This window comes from Bufo gargarizans, chromosome 5, assembly GCF_014858855.1.
Source record: "Bufo gargarizans isolate SCDJY-AF-19 chromosome 5, ASM1485885v1, whole genome shotgun sequence".
NCBI classification, from domain to species: domain Eukaryota; kingdom Metazoa; phylum Chordata; class Amphibia; order Anura; family Bufonidae; genus Bufo; species Bufo gargarizans.
Window position 1 is genome coordinate 91,387,856 of NC_058084.1, and position 20,089 is coordinate 91,407,944.

General features: G+C 45.0%; 1 protein-coding gene across 3 annotated transcripts in view; it reads left to right on the plus strand.

Moving 5' to 3' along the window:
- RIDA (reactive intermediate imine deaminase A homolog) overlaps nt 1-18,874 on the plus strand; it is a 35,145-nt gene extending 16,271 nt beyond the window's left edge. Inside the window, exons 1-6 of one of the 3 annotated variants that reach the window (XM_044293604.1) lie at nt 3,418-3,574; nt 10,920-11,025; nt 11,765-11,819; nt 16,140-16,208; nt 17,033-17,088; nt 18,648-18,874. In XM_044293604.1, coding sequence (XP_044149539.1) covers nt 3,510-3,574; nt 10,920-11,025; nt 11,765-11,819; nt 16,140-16,208; nt 17,033-17,088; nt 18,648-18,716 — 420 coding nt within the window. In that variant the 5' untranslated portion in view covers nt 3,418-3,509 and the 3' untranslated portion in view covers nt 18,717-18,874. Of the gene's footprint in view, nt 1-3,417; nt 3,575-7,300; nt 7,426-10,919; nt 11,026-11,764; nt 11,820-16,139; nt 16,209-17,032; nt 17,089-18,647 lie in introns of those variants that run through there. The other 2 variants (XM_044293605.1, XM_044293603.1) reach the window with 2 other exon arrangements.
- The last annotated feature ends 1,215 nt before the right edge of the window (nt 18,875-20,089 follow it).

Sequence of the window (20,089 nt, forward strand, 5' to 3'; positions counted from 1 at the left end):
AAGATCTCCCTCTAGTCATCACAACAGATGCCAGTCTCCACGGTTGGGGAGCGATCGTCCAGGGGAACTCCTACCAGGGAACATGGGGGAGTTACGTAAGTCAGCAATCCTCAAATTTCAAGGAGCTGAAGGCAGTGTGGGAAGCACTGAAACATACGAGTCAGCTGGCAGAAGGACGTCACGTCCTAGTCTACTCGGACAACGCTACAGCCGTGGCCTTCATCCAACACCAGGGAGGCACAAGGCATCACCTGTTACAGAACCTGGCGAACAAAATCTTTTCCTGGGCAGAAAGCAACATTCAATCTCTTTCAGCGGTTCATCTAAAGGGAGTATTAAACATTCAGGCCGATTACCTAAGCCGGCACAGACTAGACCCTGGGGAATGGATGTTAGCCCCAGAAGTCTTTCACTTAATCACAAAGAAATGGGGCAGGCCGACGATAGACCTGTTTGCATCCAGGAGAAATCATCAGCTAAACCAGTTCTTCTCCCTCAACCCCAGGGATCATCCGGGGGCAGTAGACTCCTTCAATCAGAGCTGGACAACAAACCTAGTCTACGCATTCCCCCCATTTCCGCTTATTCCCAAAGTATTACAGAAGTTCCTGAAGGAGAGTTGTACACTAATACTGATAACCCCCTTCTGGCCCAAAAGAAGTTGGTTCTCCCTCTTGAAAGCCCTCAGCGTGGAAGCTCCTTTCCTTCTACCTCGGAGGCCGGACCTTCTAAGTCAGGGGCCCATCACTCACCCAGACCTGGAAATACTAAAATTATCAGCCTGGATTCTGAAGAATCCAACCTATTAAACTTCGGTTTATCAAAAAAAGTAGTGAACACCTTACTCCTTAGCAGGAAGCAGACTACCAACGATAAGTACCAAAAAATATGGAAGAAATTCGCGGATTGGTCTGGAACCTCCTTCAACCAGTTCAGAGCCAACATCTCACTAATCCTGGATTTTCTTCAAGAAGGGCTAGATTTAGGGCTATCCCCTAATACCCTTAGGGTCCAGGTATCGGCCTTAGGGGCACTATATAATACCAAGCTAACAGAACATCCCTGGATATCCAGATTCCTTAAAGCAGCAGATAGGATCAGACCTACGATTAAAAACATGGTGCCACCATGGAACCTTAATACGGTACTAGGGGGTCTAACCTCCAATCCATTTGAACCTCTGGACTCTATTCACATCAGATGGCTTACAATTAAAACTATATTTTTGGTGGCAATAACCTCAGCCAGAAGGGTCTGTGAGCTGCAGGCCTTGTCCATCCAAGAACCATTCCTTACAATATTTGAGGACAGATTAATTTTCAAATTAGATCCAACTTTCCTCCCCAAGGTAGTCTCGACCTTTCATAGGTCTCAGGACATTGTTCTCCCTTCATTCTGTAACGATCCGAAAAACGATCAGGAATCTACTTGCCACACATTAGACGTCCGGAGAGCGGTATTAAAGTACCTGGAAGCTACCAGTCTTTGGAGAATAGACAAAAATCTGTTTGTCCAATTTTCAGGTCCCAACAAGGGGAGGAAAGCGGCGAAAAGTTCCATCTCTAGATGGATTAAGATGGCCATCTCGGAAGCATACAAAGCTCAGGGAAAAGATGTCCCCGCTTCACTAAAGGCACATTCTACAAGAGGCATGGCCGCCTCCTGGGCGGAAAAAGCTTCAGCCTCCTTACAACAGATTTGCAGGGCAGCAACCTGGAAGAGAGCTCATACTTTCACTAAGCACTACAGGCTAGACTTAGCCGCTAATGATGACCTAAGATTCGGACGTAAGGTCCTGTCGGCAGTCGTCCCCCCCCTAATGATATCTTTGATATTATCTCAGCATGTGGTGTCATGGAGACGACTGGGGAAATGAGTATTACACTCACCGGTAATCCGGTTTCCTGGAAGTCTCCATGACACCACATACATCCCACCCTTTGTTCTGCTATTAGCTATTATCCTTTCATCCTGGGGTTCTTCGTTAAAATACACTGGTGATGTGAGGAGGGGGTGGGGGTTTTAACCTCTCTGACTCCCTCCTGATTGGACAGGAAAAACACAATCTCAGCATGTGGTGTCATGGAGACTTCCAGGAAACCGGATTACCGGTGAGTGTAATACTCATTTCTCTAAGGCCTCATGCACACGACCTTTGTGTGCATCCGCGGCCATTGTTCTGTTTTCCGTTTTTTTTTTCGCAGACCTATTGACTTTCAATGGGTACATGGAAAATTCGGAAAATGCTCCGTTTGGCGTCTGCGTCCGTGATCCATGTTTCCAGTCCGTGAAAAAAAATATGACCTGTCCTAGTTTTTTCACAGACAACGGTTCACGGACCCATTCAAGTCAATGGTCTGTGAAAAATCACGGCTGCACACAAGATTGTCATCCGCATCCGTGTCCGTTTTTTCCTATCATTTCAAAGGCAAACTTGACTTAGATTTTTTTTTTTCATTTTTCATGTCCGTGGATCCTCCAAAAATCAAGGAAGACCCACGGATGAAAAATCAGACACGGATCACGGAACAACGGAAACCGTTTTTGCGGACCGCAAAAAAAAAAGTCTGTGTGCATGAGGCCTAAGGCTACTTTCACACTTGCGTTGCTGGATTCCGGCAAGCAGTTCCGTCGCCGCAACTGCCTGCCGGATCCGGCAATCTGTATGCAAACGGACACCATTTGTAAACTAATCCGGATGCGGATCCATCTCACAAATGCATTGCAATAACGGGTCCGTCTCTCCAGTTGTCAGCCGGAAAAAACGGATCCGCTATTTATCTTTTTCACATTTTTAAAGGCATGCGCAGTCTGCAAAACCGGATCCGTTTTTCCAGAACACTTGAGGCCGGATCCAGCATTAATGCATTTCGATGGAAAATAGTGCCGGATCCGGCATTCCGGTAAGTGTTCTGGAATTTTGGACTGAGAAATTACCACATCATGCTGCGGTATTTTCTCTGTCCAAAAACCGTACAGTGACTGATTTGAAGACATCCTGATGCATACTGAACGGATTGCTCTCCATTCAGAATGCATTAGGATAGAACTGATCATTGTTTTTTTCCGGTATTGAGTCCCTAGGACGGAACTGAATACCGGAAAAGTTTAATGCAAGTGTGAAAGTTCCCTAAGGCCCTTATTTATTAAAAAACAGTGACCAGTGCAAGGTTGTGTATTCTGAGTAATTTTTGGGTGGTTGGAGTCAGAGGAGCTTGGCTTACCATCTCCAGAGCCCTGTTCAGCGCTCTCCCACCCTGCACCCATTTATATGTAATGTATTTCTGCTGGTGATGTGGGGGATGTAAATGGTTAATCATATTACCTCTGATTGTACGGTTTCGGAAGGCCACAAGTGCTTGATGTTATTTTTATTGGTCAGGCTCCGCCAGTTATATCCCCGATCATAACTTGGGTGACTCCCTAAGTCAATAAGAATCAAAGGTTAGATCTCTACCGGAATCTCAGGTCTTGGAGTCACGGCTCGTGTAGCGGCTCCAGAGTACACCATGGCATTCACACCAAGACGCATCATTCATACACCAAGAGCTCCTGCCTTCAAGGGCATTTTCAGGTATGAAGTCCGCCTCTTCCCAGTGTACCCAATCGTCTGCGTTCTACCCATGTACCCCCTGCGCTTTAATAATGTAGTCGTAACACATAGACCTGGCCATGGTATCATCATTGCAATATGTCCTGAGTTGTCCGTCTTTAAAGAATATTTTATTGAAGTTCCGTCTTCCAGAAGACCTTAGTGTGTGGGAATTGCATAGTCCCCACTGTAACGTTGTGAGAATTATTCTAGTTTTAATTAAGAATATTCTGATAACAATACGGGGCACTGATGCAAAATAATTCTCACTTACGGTAGCTTGTACTGTGAATGCATCTAGCGGTTTCAATAATATAAAAATGTTATGATATAATTATTATTAAAGAGGTTGTCTAGTGGCATTAAAGGGGTTTATCAGTATCTGATCAGTGGGGATCTGACACCCGGGATCCCCGCTGGTCAGCTGTTTGAGAAGGTACCAGCGCTCGCAGTAGCGCTTAGTCTAGGCCATGTGACGTCACATTCATCGGTCACGTAGCCTACGCGCAACTCGGCCCCGTTCAGTTGGATGGGGCTGAGCTGTGATACCGAGCACATCCGCTATACAATGTACATTGCTGTGCTGAGCAGAGAGAAGGCTCCGGCGCTCTTAAACAGCTGATTGGCGGGGGTCCCAGAGTTATCAGTATAAGGATAGGATATCCGTATTAAAATCCTGGAAAACCCTTTTAATTCTTATATGTACATATTGCTCACAGTTTAAAGGGCATCTGTCAGCAGATTTGTACCTATGACACTGGCTGACCTATTACATGGGCGCTTGGCAGCAGAGAAAGCAGAGCCTCTGGGTGTAACGACAACGCCCCCGTTGGTCCTAGAGCAGGCATCCTCAAACTGCGGCCCTCCAACTGTTGCAAAACTACAACTCCCAGCATGCCCGAACAGCCTACAGGTATCAGCCTACAGCAAGGCATTGTGGGAGTTGTAGTTTTACAACAGCTGGAGGGCCGCAGTTTGAGATGCCTGTACTAGAGGCTCATTTGAATGCATTAAAACATATTTTTTCTCAGCAATGCCGGCACATATGAACATGGGAACAACACAGATGCCTTCAGCTGCCAAGCGCACATGTAACAGGTCAGCCAGTGTCATAGGGACAAAGCTGCTGACAGATGCCCTCAGTAATACTCCACCGCTGCCTTTCCAATGCTGCACCAGTCCCGCATTCTCGCCACTTGCTGGTGTCTGCTCTATGCACAGGGAAGGACTGCTCAGCCAATGACGGGACTAGACGGGCCACTCCTGCTCAGGAAGTGGAGGGCAGCGTCCGAATGGCAGCAGCGGGGAATCGGTGAGGGGGGAGTATGGCTATTATGGCAGCACAGCAATTGCCACCAATCTTCCATAGCACCAGTGTATATAGCCGGGGTCAGCAACCTGCGGCACTCCAGCTGCTGTGAAACTACTATTCCCAGCATTCACACAGGCTCAGATGCTCTTGCAATTCCTATAGAATTGAATGAAGCATTCTGGGAGTTGTAGTTTCAGAACAGGTGGAGTGCCGAAGGTTGCTGATCCCTGGTATATAGTATTGCATGACCGCTATATGTTACCTTTAGCTGCTCTGTCATTTATAGGCCATCAGTCTAGAAGTAGAGATTACTTATTTATTGGTCCTTAGTCCAATGTCTGCTGCCCTATCAATCCCTGAAAACGCTGAAGGAGACTTACTTAGCGTAATTTGTGTAAAACATATTGGTGGACATGCTTCGCAGCACATTTATTATATGCTTGACTCTATTTGCACCTCACTAGGCAAAGGTATGTGGTTTAGATTATAATCCAGCCTTATATTTAGATAAGTTTAGACTAGACAAAATATATCATAGTGTTTCATGCTGGGTGGTAAATTCGCACTTTTGTCTAACTTTGCACCACTTATTGGTTGGCTTGCTTTGGACCCAGATTTTGTGATTTCAGGAGCCAGGCCACCCCCTTTTCCTGCCAAAAAATACCCCCTTGTTAGGGGAGGTGCAAAACCTGTCACCGGGATTTTGTGTATAGAGCTGAGGACATGGGTTGCTAGATGGCCGCTAGCGCATCCGCAATACCCAGTCCCCATAGCTCTATGTCCTTTTATTGTGTAAAAAAAACACACATTTGATACATATGCAAATTAACCTGAGAGGAGTCCTGTACGCGAGATGAGTCAGAGACAGGACACCTCTCAGGTTAATTTGCATATGTATCAAATGTGTGTGTTTTTTTACACAATAAAGGCACATAGAGCTATGGGGACTGGGTATTGCGGATGTGCTAGCGGCCATCTAGCAACCCATGTCCTCAGCTCTATACACAAAATCCCGGTGACAGGTTCCTTTTAAATATACATAATGAAAGGGGTGCAAAGCATGTACACCTATTTACTACTCACATGAAATCAGAATTCTGGTGAATTTTGATTTAATAAAGCAATGCTTCTTCTGCAAAACTATTGCTGGCGCAGTATGTCAGGCCAGAAATGCCAACCTACCGTGTAGCTGAACTAGACATGAGCAGAACCTTGCGGTTTCTTCCTACACTCCAAAAACGTACTGAGGGGCCTCTTTCACATGAGTGCATTCACAATCCGTATTTGGCGCGTATTTCATGTACCAGAATCAACTGCTAGGGTGTATATTTTCCGTCAGTTATGCCATAAATGTCTCCGGTGATAATACCCCTTTAACTGCTCCTCTACTGTATAAGGCCTCTTTCACACAACCGTATGGCTTTTTCAGTGTTTTGCAGTCCGTTTTAAACGTTCCGTTGTTGCCTTTTTTGTTTCCGTTGTGTTTCCGTTCCGTTTTTCCGTATGGAATATACAGTAATTTCATAGAAAAAACTGGGCTGGGCATAACATTTTCAATAGATGGCTCTGCAAAAAACAGACGCATTTCCGTATGTGTTCAGTTTTTTTTGCGGACCCATTGACTTGAATGGAGCCACGGAAGGTGATTTGCGTGCAATAATAGGACATGTTCTATCTTTTAACGGAACGGAAAAACGGAAATACGAAAACGGAATGCATACGGAGTACATTCCGTTTTTTTTGCGGAACCATTGAAATGAATGGTTCCGTATACGGAACGCAAAAAAACGGCCCGCACAACGGAAAAAAAAAACGGTCGTGTGAAAGAGGCCTAATACAGGGATCAACCACCTTCGGCTCTCTAGCTGCTGTGAAACTACAACTCCCAGCATGCACACTTTTTTGGCTGCTCTTGTAACTCCCATAGAATTGAAAGGGGGATTCTGGGAGTTGTAGTTTCAGAACAGCTGGGGTGCCGGAGGTTGCTGATCCCTGGTATAATACTTGCTTCTCTGTAATCTGGGTTAGAAAGTTAGTAATTTGTACACCCAATAACTGCCCAGGTCTGTGCAGACACTGAACAAGCAAGAAACACTGGTTGATTTGAGCTCATTAGTTTTCATAAAACAAAACTGGCCATCATTGCTATTATACAGTGCAAAGGTGTATATTATATACTAAACTTCTTCTGCAAATTGTGCCCATGTTGTTTAACATGGCTCCACGCAGTGCATATATTCTCACCGGTATGTGTGAAGAAAGTGTACCCCTATGTAACGGTGATTTAATGTCGGATACCAGGTCTGCGGGTCAGTGTGCTCTCTTGTATAGCAGTAATGCTGCAGGATCAATGAACCTATCTCTGCCTGATGCTCGGAGTCAATACAGATCAAAGGTTACAACTTTCACTGAGAGCAGAGACTCAGTATGTCCGGACGGACACACAGTAGCGGAACATGTCCAGTACGCTGAGGCGCATTATCTATACACCAGCTGCCCCTGTCCGCAGGGATGTCTACAGGTATGAGGTCTTCATGCCGGTCAGAGGTGAACCATACAGCTGTTGTATACCTGTTCTACTGTTAAGTTGTTTTATAGTTGCATTTTGTGTCTGGTCTTGTTTTACAGCTTTATATTGTGTAATATAGAAATATGTGTCATAATAGCTGGTATGTTATCTGATACAACTATGGATATAACACTTGGACCCTCGCTCACTGCTCCACTGAACCAAGCCTAGATCACTGTGAGGTTCTGGGATAAGTTCAGTGCAGTAAAAACAGAGGGTTCTAGGTCAGATGAATGACAGTCTTTGTAATACAAGCACAGCTTGAGTTTGCCAGAACAGGAGGTGCTCTTAAAGGGAGTCAGCAGTTTTAACCATGCTAAATTGCTGACTGCACTAGGTAGGGGCTGGGGAGAGCAGGGCAAATGTTCCATTTGTGGAGCTTTTTTTTTTCTCCATCCGAAGTATTAAGAATATGAAGTTTTATTCTGCCAGATTCTTCTAAGTGCCCAAGAGGCAGAGCTTCGCTGTGAAGTGCTTTCTGCATTGTGCTGCTTTGTAGTTCCTCCTCTTGGCTTTAAGTAACAGCTGTAGTGGTCTCCTTGTTGTATGCTACAGTTGTCACTCAGAGCAGAGGGGAGGGTCTGTAAAGCAGCTCAGTGCAGAAAGCACTTCACACTGAAGCTCTGCCCCCTGAGCATTTGCAGAATCTGGCAGAATAAAACTTTTTATTCACACTACTCCTGATTTAAAAAAAAAAAAAAGCTACACAAAAGGTATGTTTGTGCTGCTCTCCCCTGCCCCTACCTAACCCTGGGTTCAGACCTGAGCGCTCTGAAACGAGCGCTCTGTATGTGCGATCGTACGGGCGTTTACAATCGCGCATACAGAGACAGGCGTGCACACATTGTCGCGCGTTCCCGAATATCTATGTGCGGGAACGCGCGACAAACGCCCCAAAAAAAGCTCAAGAACTTGTTTGAGCGTCGGGCGTTTTACAGCGCGATCGTACGCGCTGTAAAACGCCCAGGTGAGAACCATTCCCATAGGGAAGCATTGGTTTCTCCTTGTTGAGCGTTTTACAGCGCCATAAGAGTATATTTAGACAGGGGAGGTCTTCATGAGACAACTGCTTTAAAATCAGGAGTTTTCTGGGACCTAGATATTGATGACCTATTTTCAGTATCAGATTGGTGGGAATCCTTTTTTCTGTACATAGCTGAGATGCTCTAGTAGCAGCCTATGGATTTTCTCTCTTTTCCGTCATTTGGGGAGCTGATGGGCTCCTTAGCTCTGCTCTTTGACATTATAAACGCTTATAGCTCAATCCTTATCTTACCGATAAGAATGTGGCTTAAATAAGTGTTTATGACCTCTTAGTAATTTAGGGATAAGGTTTATTAGATGACCAGCACAAAGTGAAAGTGCCAGTCACACAGTTACAAAAACAGTTTGTGATAGAATGGCTCAATATTTTTTATAAAGGTCAATTGAAAATATATTTTTTAGAGAGAAATGAGTAAAATGCAGTTATAAACAAAAATTGCCTCTAAAGAAGTACATAGCCTTTAAAGGCCCATTTGCTTGGGCTGATACACAGGACTATGATCGGAAACAAACTGTACATTCCCGATCATTGCCCGCTCATGTAGCTGCATTTACATGCAGCAATCCTCTCCTCTATATGGGGATGAACAATCGTTACCGTGATCATTCATCCACATACAGGTTCATTGTTTGTCGGCAGCACATCTCTTATTCCCTCGATGACAAATGATGATTTTATGCGCCACATTATCGATTGAGTCACTGGCGATCAGCGACACTTTCACCCAGGCCAAGGAACAAGCGCCCATAGGAGCATTCATTCCCGATAATTGATTCAATCCTTACCCCATGTAAAGGGGCCCTGAGCGGACCATTTGGTTTTCAAAACTTTCTTCAAATACTGTATTAGGGAGTGAACGGAACCTAATAGAATAAATGTGGCACCTCTCACAGTCCTGGTAGAGCGACGCCTGTGGTGAGATTCCTCTTGTTCTTGACATTATAGGCTTGTCAGTTTCCCCCCCCCTTAACTAGTAAAATTACGCCATCAATCTAATGTGAAAAATGAAATATTCAGGTCTGCTACATCTGTAGTGCAGACTTGTGTACCAGTAGCTGAACATGACAGGCTGTATAATTTTACCTCCAGTCGGAGACATGCCGACCTCTGAACTTTCTGTAAATAAGTAAAACAATATCCATGGGGAGTTGCTGTGCACGGTCCAGTCATATGGGAGTCCTCCGCCTTCCTCCCCCAGGGTCCTCTCTGCCTTAGTGCTGCGCTGACACTGCATTTCAGTGTGACACTACATGACTTCTCTGGTAGAGAGAAACTAAGGAAAGGGTTAATACAATAACCATTCATTCACCCGTCGTAAGCAGTCTGGATATTGGGGTAATTATTAACTCTTCGTAGCTGAGTCATCATTAATGAAGGCAATGTGACTGCTCCGAAAATATGTTACAGAAAAGAAAAACATATAAAGGAATAATGCTGAATCCCTGGCTAATGAAAAGTTATGCCATTTTCTAATATACTTTAGACTTTTTTGAGACAGCAAATCTCAAGGCTGTGATTTGGCTGTAAAAACGCAGCACCACAGTGGTGCTGCATTTAGGATGTGGCAAAAAACCACGTTAATAAAACGCATGCAGCTTTTGCAACAACAAACCTGTGTTTATCCTGCATTTCCTTACAGCAAGGGAAATCGCACAGCAAACTTAAATATTAATATATAATATAACTTAATTTTGTGATTAAAGTAATTCAGTTTTGCTGTGTGTGATTTCCTTTTTCCCTCCCTTTGCTGGAAGAAAACGCAGAATAAACGCTGTTATGATGTCGCAGAAACCGCATGCACAGCCGTGAAGTGTGTCCGCACCTCAAGGCTAGTTTCAGACAGGTGTGTTCAGTCCAGCTCCGTCTGTGAGCATTATTTCCTGGCCTGAACACTTCTCTTGTGATACGGACTCGTGGCATTATACTGATCTATAATGCTGTGGGTTCCTGCCTGACCTCCTCTGTAATGAATTGTACAAAAACCTGACCGTAGAGTTCATTACATCCGAGGTTGGGCAAGAACCCACAGCACTATAAATCAGTATAATGCCGTGGGTCGGTATCGATTTGCAAGAGCGGCATTTAGGCTGGAAAGTAATGCTCACACTCTGTGTGTTTCCCGGTATGAACCCGCTCGTCTGAAAGTATCCTACACAATGCAGTCCATCAAGGGGATCTGCTTGCAGATCACCGCTAGTTGCTGGGCAGCACCTGTACTTGCCATCCCGCACCTGTACATGAGATTTGAAGAAAGATATGGTGGTGCGGCCCGGCAATTAGCAATAAACCCCATGCCAAATAGAAAATACCCTTTTTCAATACTTTAATAAAAACCTGACTTTCTACATGTTTGGTACGGCATAAATGTTAGGTAATGGACGGCTTGTGTTCTTTGTTGCAGCCAAGCAGTGTTGGTGGATAAAACCATGTATGTGTCTGGCCAGCTCGGCATGGATCCTGCAAGTGGACAGCTTGTCCCCGGCGGGGTTAAGAATGAGGCGAAGCAGGTAAAATAATATTTCTCTTGTATTTGTTCACATGCTTATCAAAACTTTGCCATGTAACTGTTCGGGGGAGTCTTAACGGTACCCTCAGTTCCAGACTGATGTATAATCAACATACCTATGCTCTCCTAATGATCCATCCTGCCTTCATCACAAAATGATGTCCACAGTCTCAGACAAGGTAATGCATGGACAGTCTAAGATGCGTCCTGTGTTTTAAAGGGGTTGTCCGGGTTCAGAGCTGAACCCGGACATCCCTCCATTTTCACCCCGGCAGCCCCCCTGACTTGAGCATCGGAGCAGTTCATGCTCCGATGCTCTCCTTTGCCCTTCGCTAAATCGCGCAGGGCAAAGGCATTTTTTGGAGATCCGGTGACGTACCGGGCTCTCCATGGGGCTGCCAGGAAGCCCGGTGACGTCACCGGCACTGATGGGCGGGATTTAGCGCTGTCCTAGCCAGTAAAACGGCTAAGGCAGCGCTAAAGCCCGTCCATCAGAGCTGGTGACGCCACCGAACACACCCGGCAGTGTGTTATTGAAAACAAGAGAGACCTTGCCCTGCGCGATTTATCGCAGGGCAAGGGAGCGCATCGGCATGGGTGAAAATAAGGGTATGTCCGGGTTCAGCTCTGAACCCGGACAACCCCTTTAATGTCTTAGATACTGCCTGGTGAAATGACTTTATAATGTAAAATAGTGCCATATATCCAGAATAGCATTAACGTGTTTACATTGTCCCCAGGCCTTGGTGAATATGGGTGAAATTCTTAAAGCAGCAGGATGTGATTACAACAATGGTATGTATGTCATAGATATGTACTGTATCTTAACAGGGTTAGACATCAGCACACTGAAGGCAGAGCTGTGTCATAGCATGTACATGTCATATACAGCTACTAAACTAGTACATGGATTGCAGGATAAAACTTACCATGAAATATTAAAGGACCTTAACATGTATAGCTTGGAAGAAAGACGAGACAGAGGGGATATGATAGAAACTTTTAAATACATAAAGGGAATCAACAAGGTAAAAGAGGAGAGAATATTTAAAAGAAGAAAAACTGCTACAAGAGGACATAGTTTTAAATTAGAGGGGCAAAAGTTTAAAAGTAATATCAGGAAGTATTACTTTACTGAGAGAGTAGTGGATGCATGGAATAGCCTTCCTGCAGAAGTGGTAGCTGCAAATACAGTGGAGGAGTTTAAGCATGCATGGGATAGGCATAAGGCCATCCTTCATATAAGATAGGGCCAGGGGCTATCCATAGTATTCAGTATGTTGGGCAGACTAGATGGGCCAAATGGTTCTTATCTGCCGACACATTCTATGTTTCTATGTTGAGAATAGAGGTTTACTATGCTTAGAAAGCTAATACTTATCACTGGAGGTAAGTGGTCATCCTTGCATATAGATGTCCCAGGTTCAAATCACAGGAGAAACTTCTAGATTTTTTTTTCTTTTCTCTCTCTCTCGTTTAACCCATAATAAATGGCTATAGACTTACTATATTGAGAAAAGAGCTTTTCGGGGCTTAGAAAGCTAATACATATTACTGGTGTCTTTTTAATCATACTGTATATTGTGCCTGTGAACAAACCGGTAATATGTATTAGCTTTATATCCATAGAAAACCTCTATTCCCAATATGGTAAAGGTATAATTAGTAGTGTATATGATACAGTACATGCTATGACACAGCTCTTGTTCTGCCCTCAACATGCTGATGTCTAGCCTCGTCAATCAAGGGGAGGGGGGCGTGTGCAGAGCACAGGGGAGTTACAAAAGCAGTGCTTCAGGATTCGGCCTCACTCCCTGGTGCTTCAATGTACTCATTTGCATATGAATACAAATGCAAAAATCTCTGCAGCTGTTTAACATATTGACCAAAGAAAGGTATCGTTTTAATCAGAATGATCAAACCTACCAGGCAGTATGTCTGGTTTAATAGGGTTAATCATTCTGGCAGACGCTTTTTAAGCTTCTTTTGTACAGACTGATGATCGGGCTAATTTACGGGGATGGGCGTTTGTAGAAATGCTCGTTCCTGATAATTGGCCTGTGTAAAAAATGCTGGCGATCACCTGATGAACGAGCTTGTGCTGTCTAAAGAGCAGTCTGCTGCCCAGAAACAATGATTCTCCATGGGCTCCGACAATTGCTGCAATGATCCCTTATCCTCCTACAGTGAAGGTGATTGCTGCATGTTAATGCAGCTTTCACCTCCTCTGACTATCGGGCAATTATCTGGATCGTTCAGTTAGTTTGCGATAATTGTCTGAAACATCTGTCCGTGTAAATGGACCTTTAGTCATGGGTGTAGATGACTTGTTTGCAAGTGATCTGTACACTGATCACAAAATTAGGCCTCTTTCACATGTCTGTGATGGTATCCGTGACAGGATGGTCAGTGGCTCATCCCTGAAGATGTCCATGAACGATTTGTGTTTGGTCCGTGTGTCATCCCTATTCCATGGGAACTGCTGAGCTGAAAATTAGTTTCCAGAGCATCTGCTACCAATGGTCCATGAAAACCATGGACCAAACACAGATAGTATCTATGGTTTTTGTCCATGGATTTCATGGACAGAGACTATAATGTGTGTAAAAGATCCAAAATCTCAGACAAAATAAGGCGTGCGTCTGTTGTATCACCACGGACCCAAAGTCCAAGGACGGCACATGGCCATGATTCATAGACGTGTGAAAGATGCCTTATGTAAGCTGCTAATTAGAACCTTTTTGTTTCCAATTTTCATTTACAAGTGAACCTGCTAATACAGACTTGGAACATTTTTGTTTACGTGGTTGTATTATTTTTGAAAACCCATTTTCGTATACCCTATTAAGTAATTTGGAGTTAATAGTGAGGGACCCCTCTTTGGGATCCTCATTTCTTTGTAGTCATTCTCCACGTTTGCCAAGAGGTAGAGTCTTGTTATAATGCACTCTGGCGCCACATTCACTTCACACTGCTGAGATTTGCTGTCGGGCTGCTCAGCCTGACAGCGTATCTCCTGTATGAGCACTCCATTACTGTGTATTGTAGGGCAGAAACTCTGCTCTCCAATAAATGGTAATGATGCTATCCTCTGTCAGGGGTGGGAACCTTTTTGCTGACGAGGGCCATTTGGATATTTGTAACATCGTTTGGGGGCCATGCAGAATTCTCAACTTAAAAATTTGACGGCTATATTTGGTCAAACATATAAGCGACTTAGGGGTAAGTTACAGAAATTGCGCTTCAGTAAAAGAAAATCTAGAGCGCTGTATTTTTCCCAGCACAAAATGACGCCTGCACTATATATACTATACTACAAATAGTACAGGCGCCATTTTGACCACATATAGCAGTCTAATATTTTAGTTGAGAATGTTATATATTTATTTGGCATTAATGGCAGCCAAGCTCGTCACAGTGGGGTCCAGAGAGGGGTTCACCCAGCTTTTACTCTCCCTGCCACTGTCCCTGCCTTTCTTTTTCGCAACTGTCCCTACCTTTGTCCCTTTCTCAGCCTCAGATCTGCCCCGAACCCCATCAGCCTCAATTTCAGCTTCCTATCAGACCCCCCCCAGCCTACATCAGCCTCAGACAAGACCCCCCGCCTCAGATCACACCCCCATCAGACCTTATAACCTTAGATCAGACCCTCCCTAGCCTCAGATCAGCCGCCATCCGCCCCCCAGCCTCAGATCAGACCCGCAAGCCTCAAATCAGACCCCCAATAGGCCTTCCAGCCTCAGATCCCCCCCCCTAGGCTGGGCACTTTGTACATTATTTGCATATACTGTAGTACATACTACATTTTCTTGCAATTGGAAATACACAAAAAGACGTTTGAGTGGCCAACAGAATCTTAGCATTAGTTATATAGTCCCTTTAGGCTACATGCACACGTTCAGGATTCATGTGCTGTATAGTCGTTTCCTGATGCACTTTTTGTTAGTTTTGCAGCATGTATGCTCAGTCAGAAATCGATGTTATATTCAGCTGCTGCCCCGTGCTTCAAGTCAGGCTTGAAGTCACGGGGGCAGCGGCCTCGGCGTCTTACATGGCCCTCTCCCCGCCCCCTGCCTCTGTGACTGACAGCCGAAATCCGATTCCGGGACCGCGCTCAACGGCCGCATGCGCAGTAAAGGGCGGCAGGAGCGCGGTCCCGGCTGCCGCGCGTACTACGCGCCGTCTTACTTTCGCCGCACTGCGCATGCGCCCGACATCCTGTATCAAACGCGCCCGCGCCCGGCATCTGGGCGCGGGCGCGTTTGATACAGGATGTCGGGCGCATGCGCAGTGCGGCGAAAGTAAGACGGCGCGTAGTACGCGCGGCAGCCGGGACCGCGCTCCTGCCGCCCTTTACTGCGCATGCGGCCGTTGAGCGCGGTCCCGGAATCGGATTTCGGCTGTCAGTCACAGAGGCAGGGGGCGGGGAGGGGCCATGTAAGACGCCGAGGCCGCTGCCCCGGACTTCAAGCTGACTTTGACGCACGGGGCTGGCAGCAGCTGAATATAACATCTTTTTTTTTGATTCTGACTTTCTGAGCATACATGCTGCAAAATCTAAAAAAAGTGCATCAGGAAACGACTATACAGCACTATAGGTACTGTAAACAGCTTAATAGGCGATTTTTTGGGTGACAGGTTCCCTTTAAAGCTCTCGTTGGACTCGGGGAGTATATCAACTGAGCGCCCCTAGTGTCTGCTTTAGGCAGCTACAGTGTTATCTTTATGATTTTATGAAGGGGAGGATTTTCAGACTTTCTGAGCTTTATCCCTGAAACACAGACCTCTGAACCCTATAACAATATACTCTGAATCACATCGTTTTGAACTAGTTTGATTATTTAAGTAAAATTGTATGATAAAAGCAAATGTGGGGGATCCCCTGTAGGTATAGTATGTCTGCTACATAAGTGATGCCAGAGGAGACTGTATATTACCGTACATACCTGACTTTGTTATGTGTGCTGACATTGCTGTCGCCGTTTTTCCCTGTTTTACTGGAATGAAAGAAACCAAGCAAACCTTTAATAGTCTGAGCTTTTCTTGATGTACTTCACATGCATGTATCATCTTACTCATTGCTGAATTTCTTCTTTTTTTTTATTTTTATTCTAGTTGTGAAGACAACGGTGTTATTGGCAGATATCAATGATTTTAATGATGTTAATGAAATTTACAAGCAATGTAAGTATTCATGTACATGGCACCGTCAGCTTTTTCTGCAGAGAAAAACATAAAAAGTACAGGTACAATTATGTAAGCAGAAGCCGTAAAGTAACCAGTATGACATAACCGGAGGCTCGGTCATCACTAACCTGAACATGCAGCTGAACGGTCACGTACCCAAGGTAGTCCCAAAGCCCGGATGTCACAGAATATTCCATGTGCCATGAGCCTACCCCTGGTTAAATGCAGTGCTGCAGGAGGTCAGTGCATAGTCAATCACGTGGGCGCCTCAATATCATCTCTGTAGACCTTTCATCAATATCTCATTCCAAATAATGGCCCCATTCTTTGCTGCCATATCTTTAGCGATCTCTCTTCTTTATACCTTTTTGCTAAAATAGTCGCCCTTAATCCAGTTTTGCAGAATTGGCTGTTTGTCAGAATAACATTACATGTTTAGTTTATTGTTGCTTTCTCCTGTAACGTGGGCTGACCCCAGTGACAAGCAGAATACAGCCCCCAGGCTGTTGAGCCTCAGTGCGGAGCTGTTCTAGGGCTGCCTAGACCCAGGTACCTGCCGCCCAGTGATCACACGATCGCTATGATCGGAGCAGGAAGCAGCATTGCCACTTCCTGATCGGTATTTTCCAGCTGTCGCTGTCCTTGGACCCATTAATGTGAATTCTAGTTTCCTATTACATACCAATCACATGGAGTTGTCTCTTCCTTAGTATTTGATATAAACACAATTTCTACAGTGGTTTAAACACTCCTGATATTTACAACAGAGATGGTTTTAATGGTTGCATTTTCTGCTGTGGTAATTACATGTTTTATTTCAGTTTTTCAGAATAATTTCCCAGCAAGAGCTGCTTATCAGGTTGCTGCTTTGCCAAGGGTAAGTATTATATATATATCTTTAACATTAAAGGGGTTATTCAGCCCCCTATAATGCCTCCCAAAATGCCCGGGCTCCTCACAGGTTATACTTGCCTCGCTCTCTGGCACCCGTGGGTGACGCTAGGGAGGTTTGTTCCTGTCGCATCCTGCTATTGGCTGCACACCACCCACCCCCATCGCAACGCGGGTGCCGGGGAGCAAGATAAGTATAACCTGTGTGAGGGGCCTGGGCATTTTGAGGGGCATTATAGGGGTTGATATAACCCCTTTTAATCTATACTAGTTTATAAGCTGCAACTGGATATGAAATCTAAAGACCGGTTCCAGTCGCATAGGACTGTTTTGTTACCTGTTTGTGTGTGTGTGTGTGTGTGTGTGTGTGTGTGTATATACTGTCCCAAATACTTAGCAGTGAGGGACATCCACTTTAGGAGACTGTCTGATCTCTGCCCAGACTTCAGCTCCTTGGAGGAGGAAGAGAAACTGGCCCTCCTGCTGGGAGAGGAAGAGAACACTGTGGACATAGCAGCACAATATATTAGTGCCTGCCACAGACTGAGAGGAGCGTGATATACCATTGGCTCCTATACTCTGACCCGGAGTGCCTCCGCAGCCCCCTCATCCCCGTCATGATACGCCACGGACTCTAATACACTAACCCCGGGTGTGTCCCCATATCTCAACCCCCTATTTCCCAAATGCTTTGGCAATACTAATGTATAATTTAGACCTGCCAATAAAGCTTATTTGATTATAATGTAAAATTACTTCAGGCTGGCATTAATAGGACCCAATAGATGATGGATAATGTGACCTTCTGGATTATTGGGCGATCATAGGAAAAGATGTAAAACTTGTTAGTGACGAGGGGCTCTGATGGACCTGGGCTACCCATACTGTATATGGTCGGACCTTCATTTGAAGATTATGAATTCTACAGTAGGCTGATCACCAGGACTGCTGTCTAGAGATGACCCCTTTTAGACGCAACATGGCAGTCTTGCTGTTAGAAGAGGACTACTTTCACACATTCATCAAAGAAATGCAGCCGGCTGTTCCAGTAGAGAACAACTTGCCGGAATTCTCCAGTTCTGTCATAGCCAGATAGTGCCTGCCAGACCCCACTGACCATAATGGGATGCCGCGGGGGATCTCACCAGTTGCTGGGATTCGCCTGTTGCATGCCCGAGAGTGGCCAGATAAAGGCAGCATCCAATTATAGTCACTGGGGGCCAGGCTGGGGTACGGCTACACGGTTTCAATGGTGTTGCGGAGCGACATGCTGCGACTGCAACACGACAATCGCAAAAGATCCATCCAAGTTGGCTTTTTTGTAATTATTACGTCGCAGCATGCTGCATTGTGACACCATTGAAATATACTGTACGAAATGTCGCCATGTAGCCATACCCTTTTGTGAAGTGCGACTTTTCTGCAAATTGCTTCTGGCGCGATACATGACGACGTGCAGCCGTACCCTTATACATCAGAATTTGACTGTATCCTTGCATATAGGATTGTTCCACTATAACTTCTTTAGTGTGTTCTTTCTTTAAGGGAGGAAGAGTAGAGATTGAAGCTGTCGCTGTCTTTGGACCCATCACTGAGGTTTCCAGCTGCCTATAAAGATCAAGCACAAGGAATTGTCTCTTCCCTAGTATTTCATAGACCATGTATTCCTAATGTTTCTTGCCAGGATGCCTTCAGGGCACTGCATATGATATCTGAGCTCTGCATTAACATAGGTATTTGTGACTGGAATAAATGTTACTTTTCTTGTGGAATTTTGATTTTTTTTTACTGTTTGCTTAACGCCATAAAAACACTTCGGGGAGAAATGCCGCATTGTGTGAACAGGAGGGCAGCGCATGACACTGGAATTTCTTTCTTTTGTGCGGTTTGTCATGCTACGCCCTTTTGTTTCCACTTTTGCTGCAGCATGTAAAAGATCGCCTAAGAGAGGATGCCTGTGTCACATTCCTCTGCATTTGAATGTGAATAATTCTAACGTATGCTGTCAAAGCGCATGGCGGTATATCCTGGCCGGAGGAACAGACAACACACGGGTTTGTTTTGGACTGAGACCTTGTGGCAGCAGCTGCATCAACTTGGTAGACATTGGTCTTTATAGGAGCTGTATACACTAAATGGTATATTTTAACCAAGCGAGTTTGACCATTTCTGTTCTACAAGTTTCATATATTTTTTTTGAGGTTGAGGTCAGGGATCTGCATGGGCCAGTTATGTTCTTCCACACTAAACACACCCAACCATATGGATCTTTGTTTGTACACTGGGGCACAGTCATGTACAGAAAAGTGCTTTCTCCAAATTGTTCCCACAAGGTTAAGCATACAATTGTCCAAAATGTGTTGCTATGCTGAAACATTATGATTTTCCTTCACTGGAACTAAGGGGTCTAGTAGGCCAATCCCTGAAAAACACCTCCACAGCATTTTCCCTCCTCCACCAAACTTTACAGTGGGCACAATGCAGTCAGGCAGGTAACGTTCTCCTGGAATTCACCAAACCCAGATTGATCCAGCAGACTGTCATATAGAGTGGCAGCATGCTTTTTACCAGGGATGCTCAACCTGTGGCCCTCCAGCAAAACTACAACTCCCAGCATGCCCTACTAGCTGTAGGGTGTCTATGCATGTTGGGAGTTGTAGTTTTGGAACAGCTGGAGGGCCGCATGTTGGGCATCCATACTTTACACCACTCCATCCGATGCTTGGTGATGTAAAGCTTGCATGTAACTGCTCAGCCATGGAAACCCGTATGATGAAGCTCGCTGGACACAGTTTTTGTACTGATGTTAATGACAGATGAGGTTTGGACTCTGCAGTAACTGAGTTAGCAGAACGTTGGTGCAGTATGCCCCTCGGTGACTCTGCTCTGTAACTTTATATGGTTTTCCACTTCATGGCTGAATTGTTGTGGTTTCTAAATGCCTTCCACTTTGCAATAATACCTCTCACAGTTGATCATGGAATATG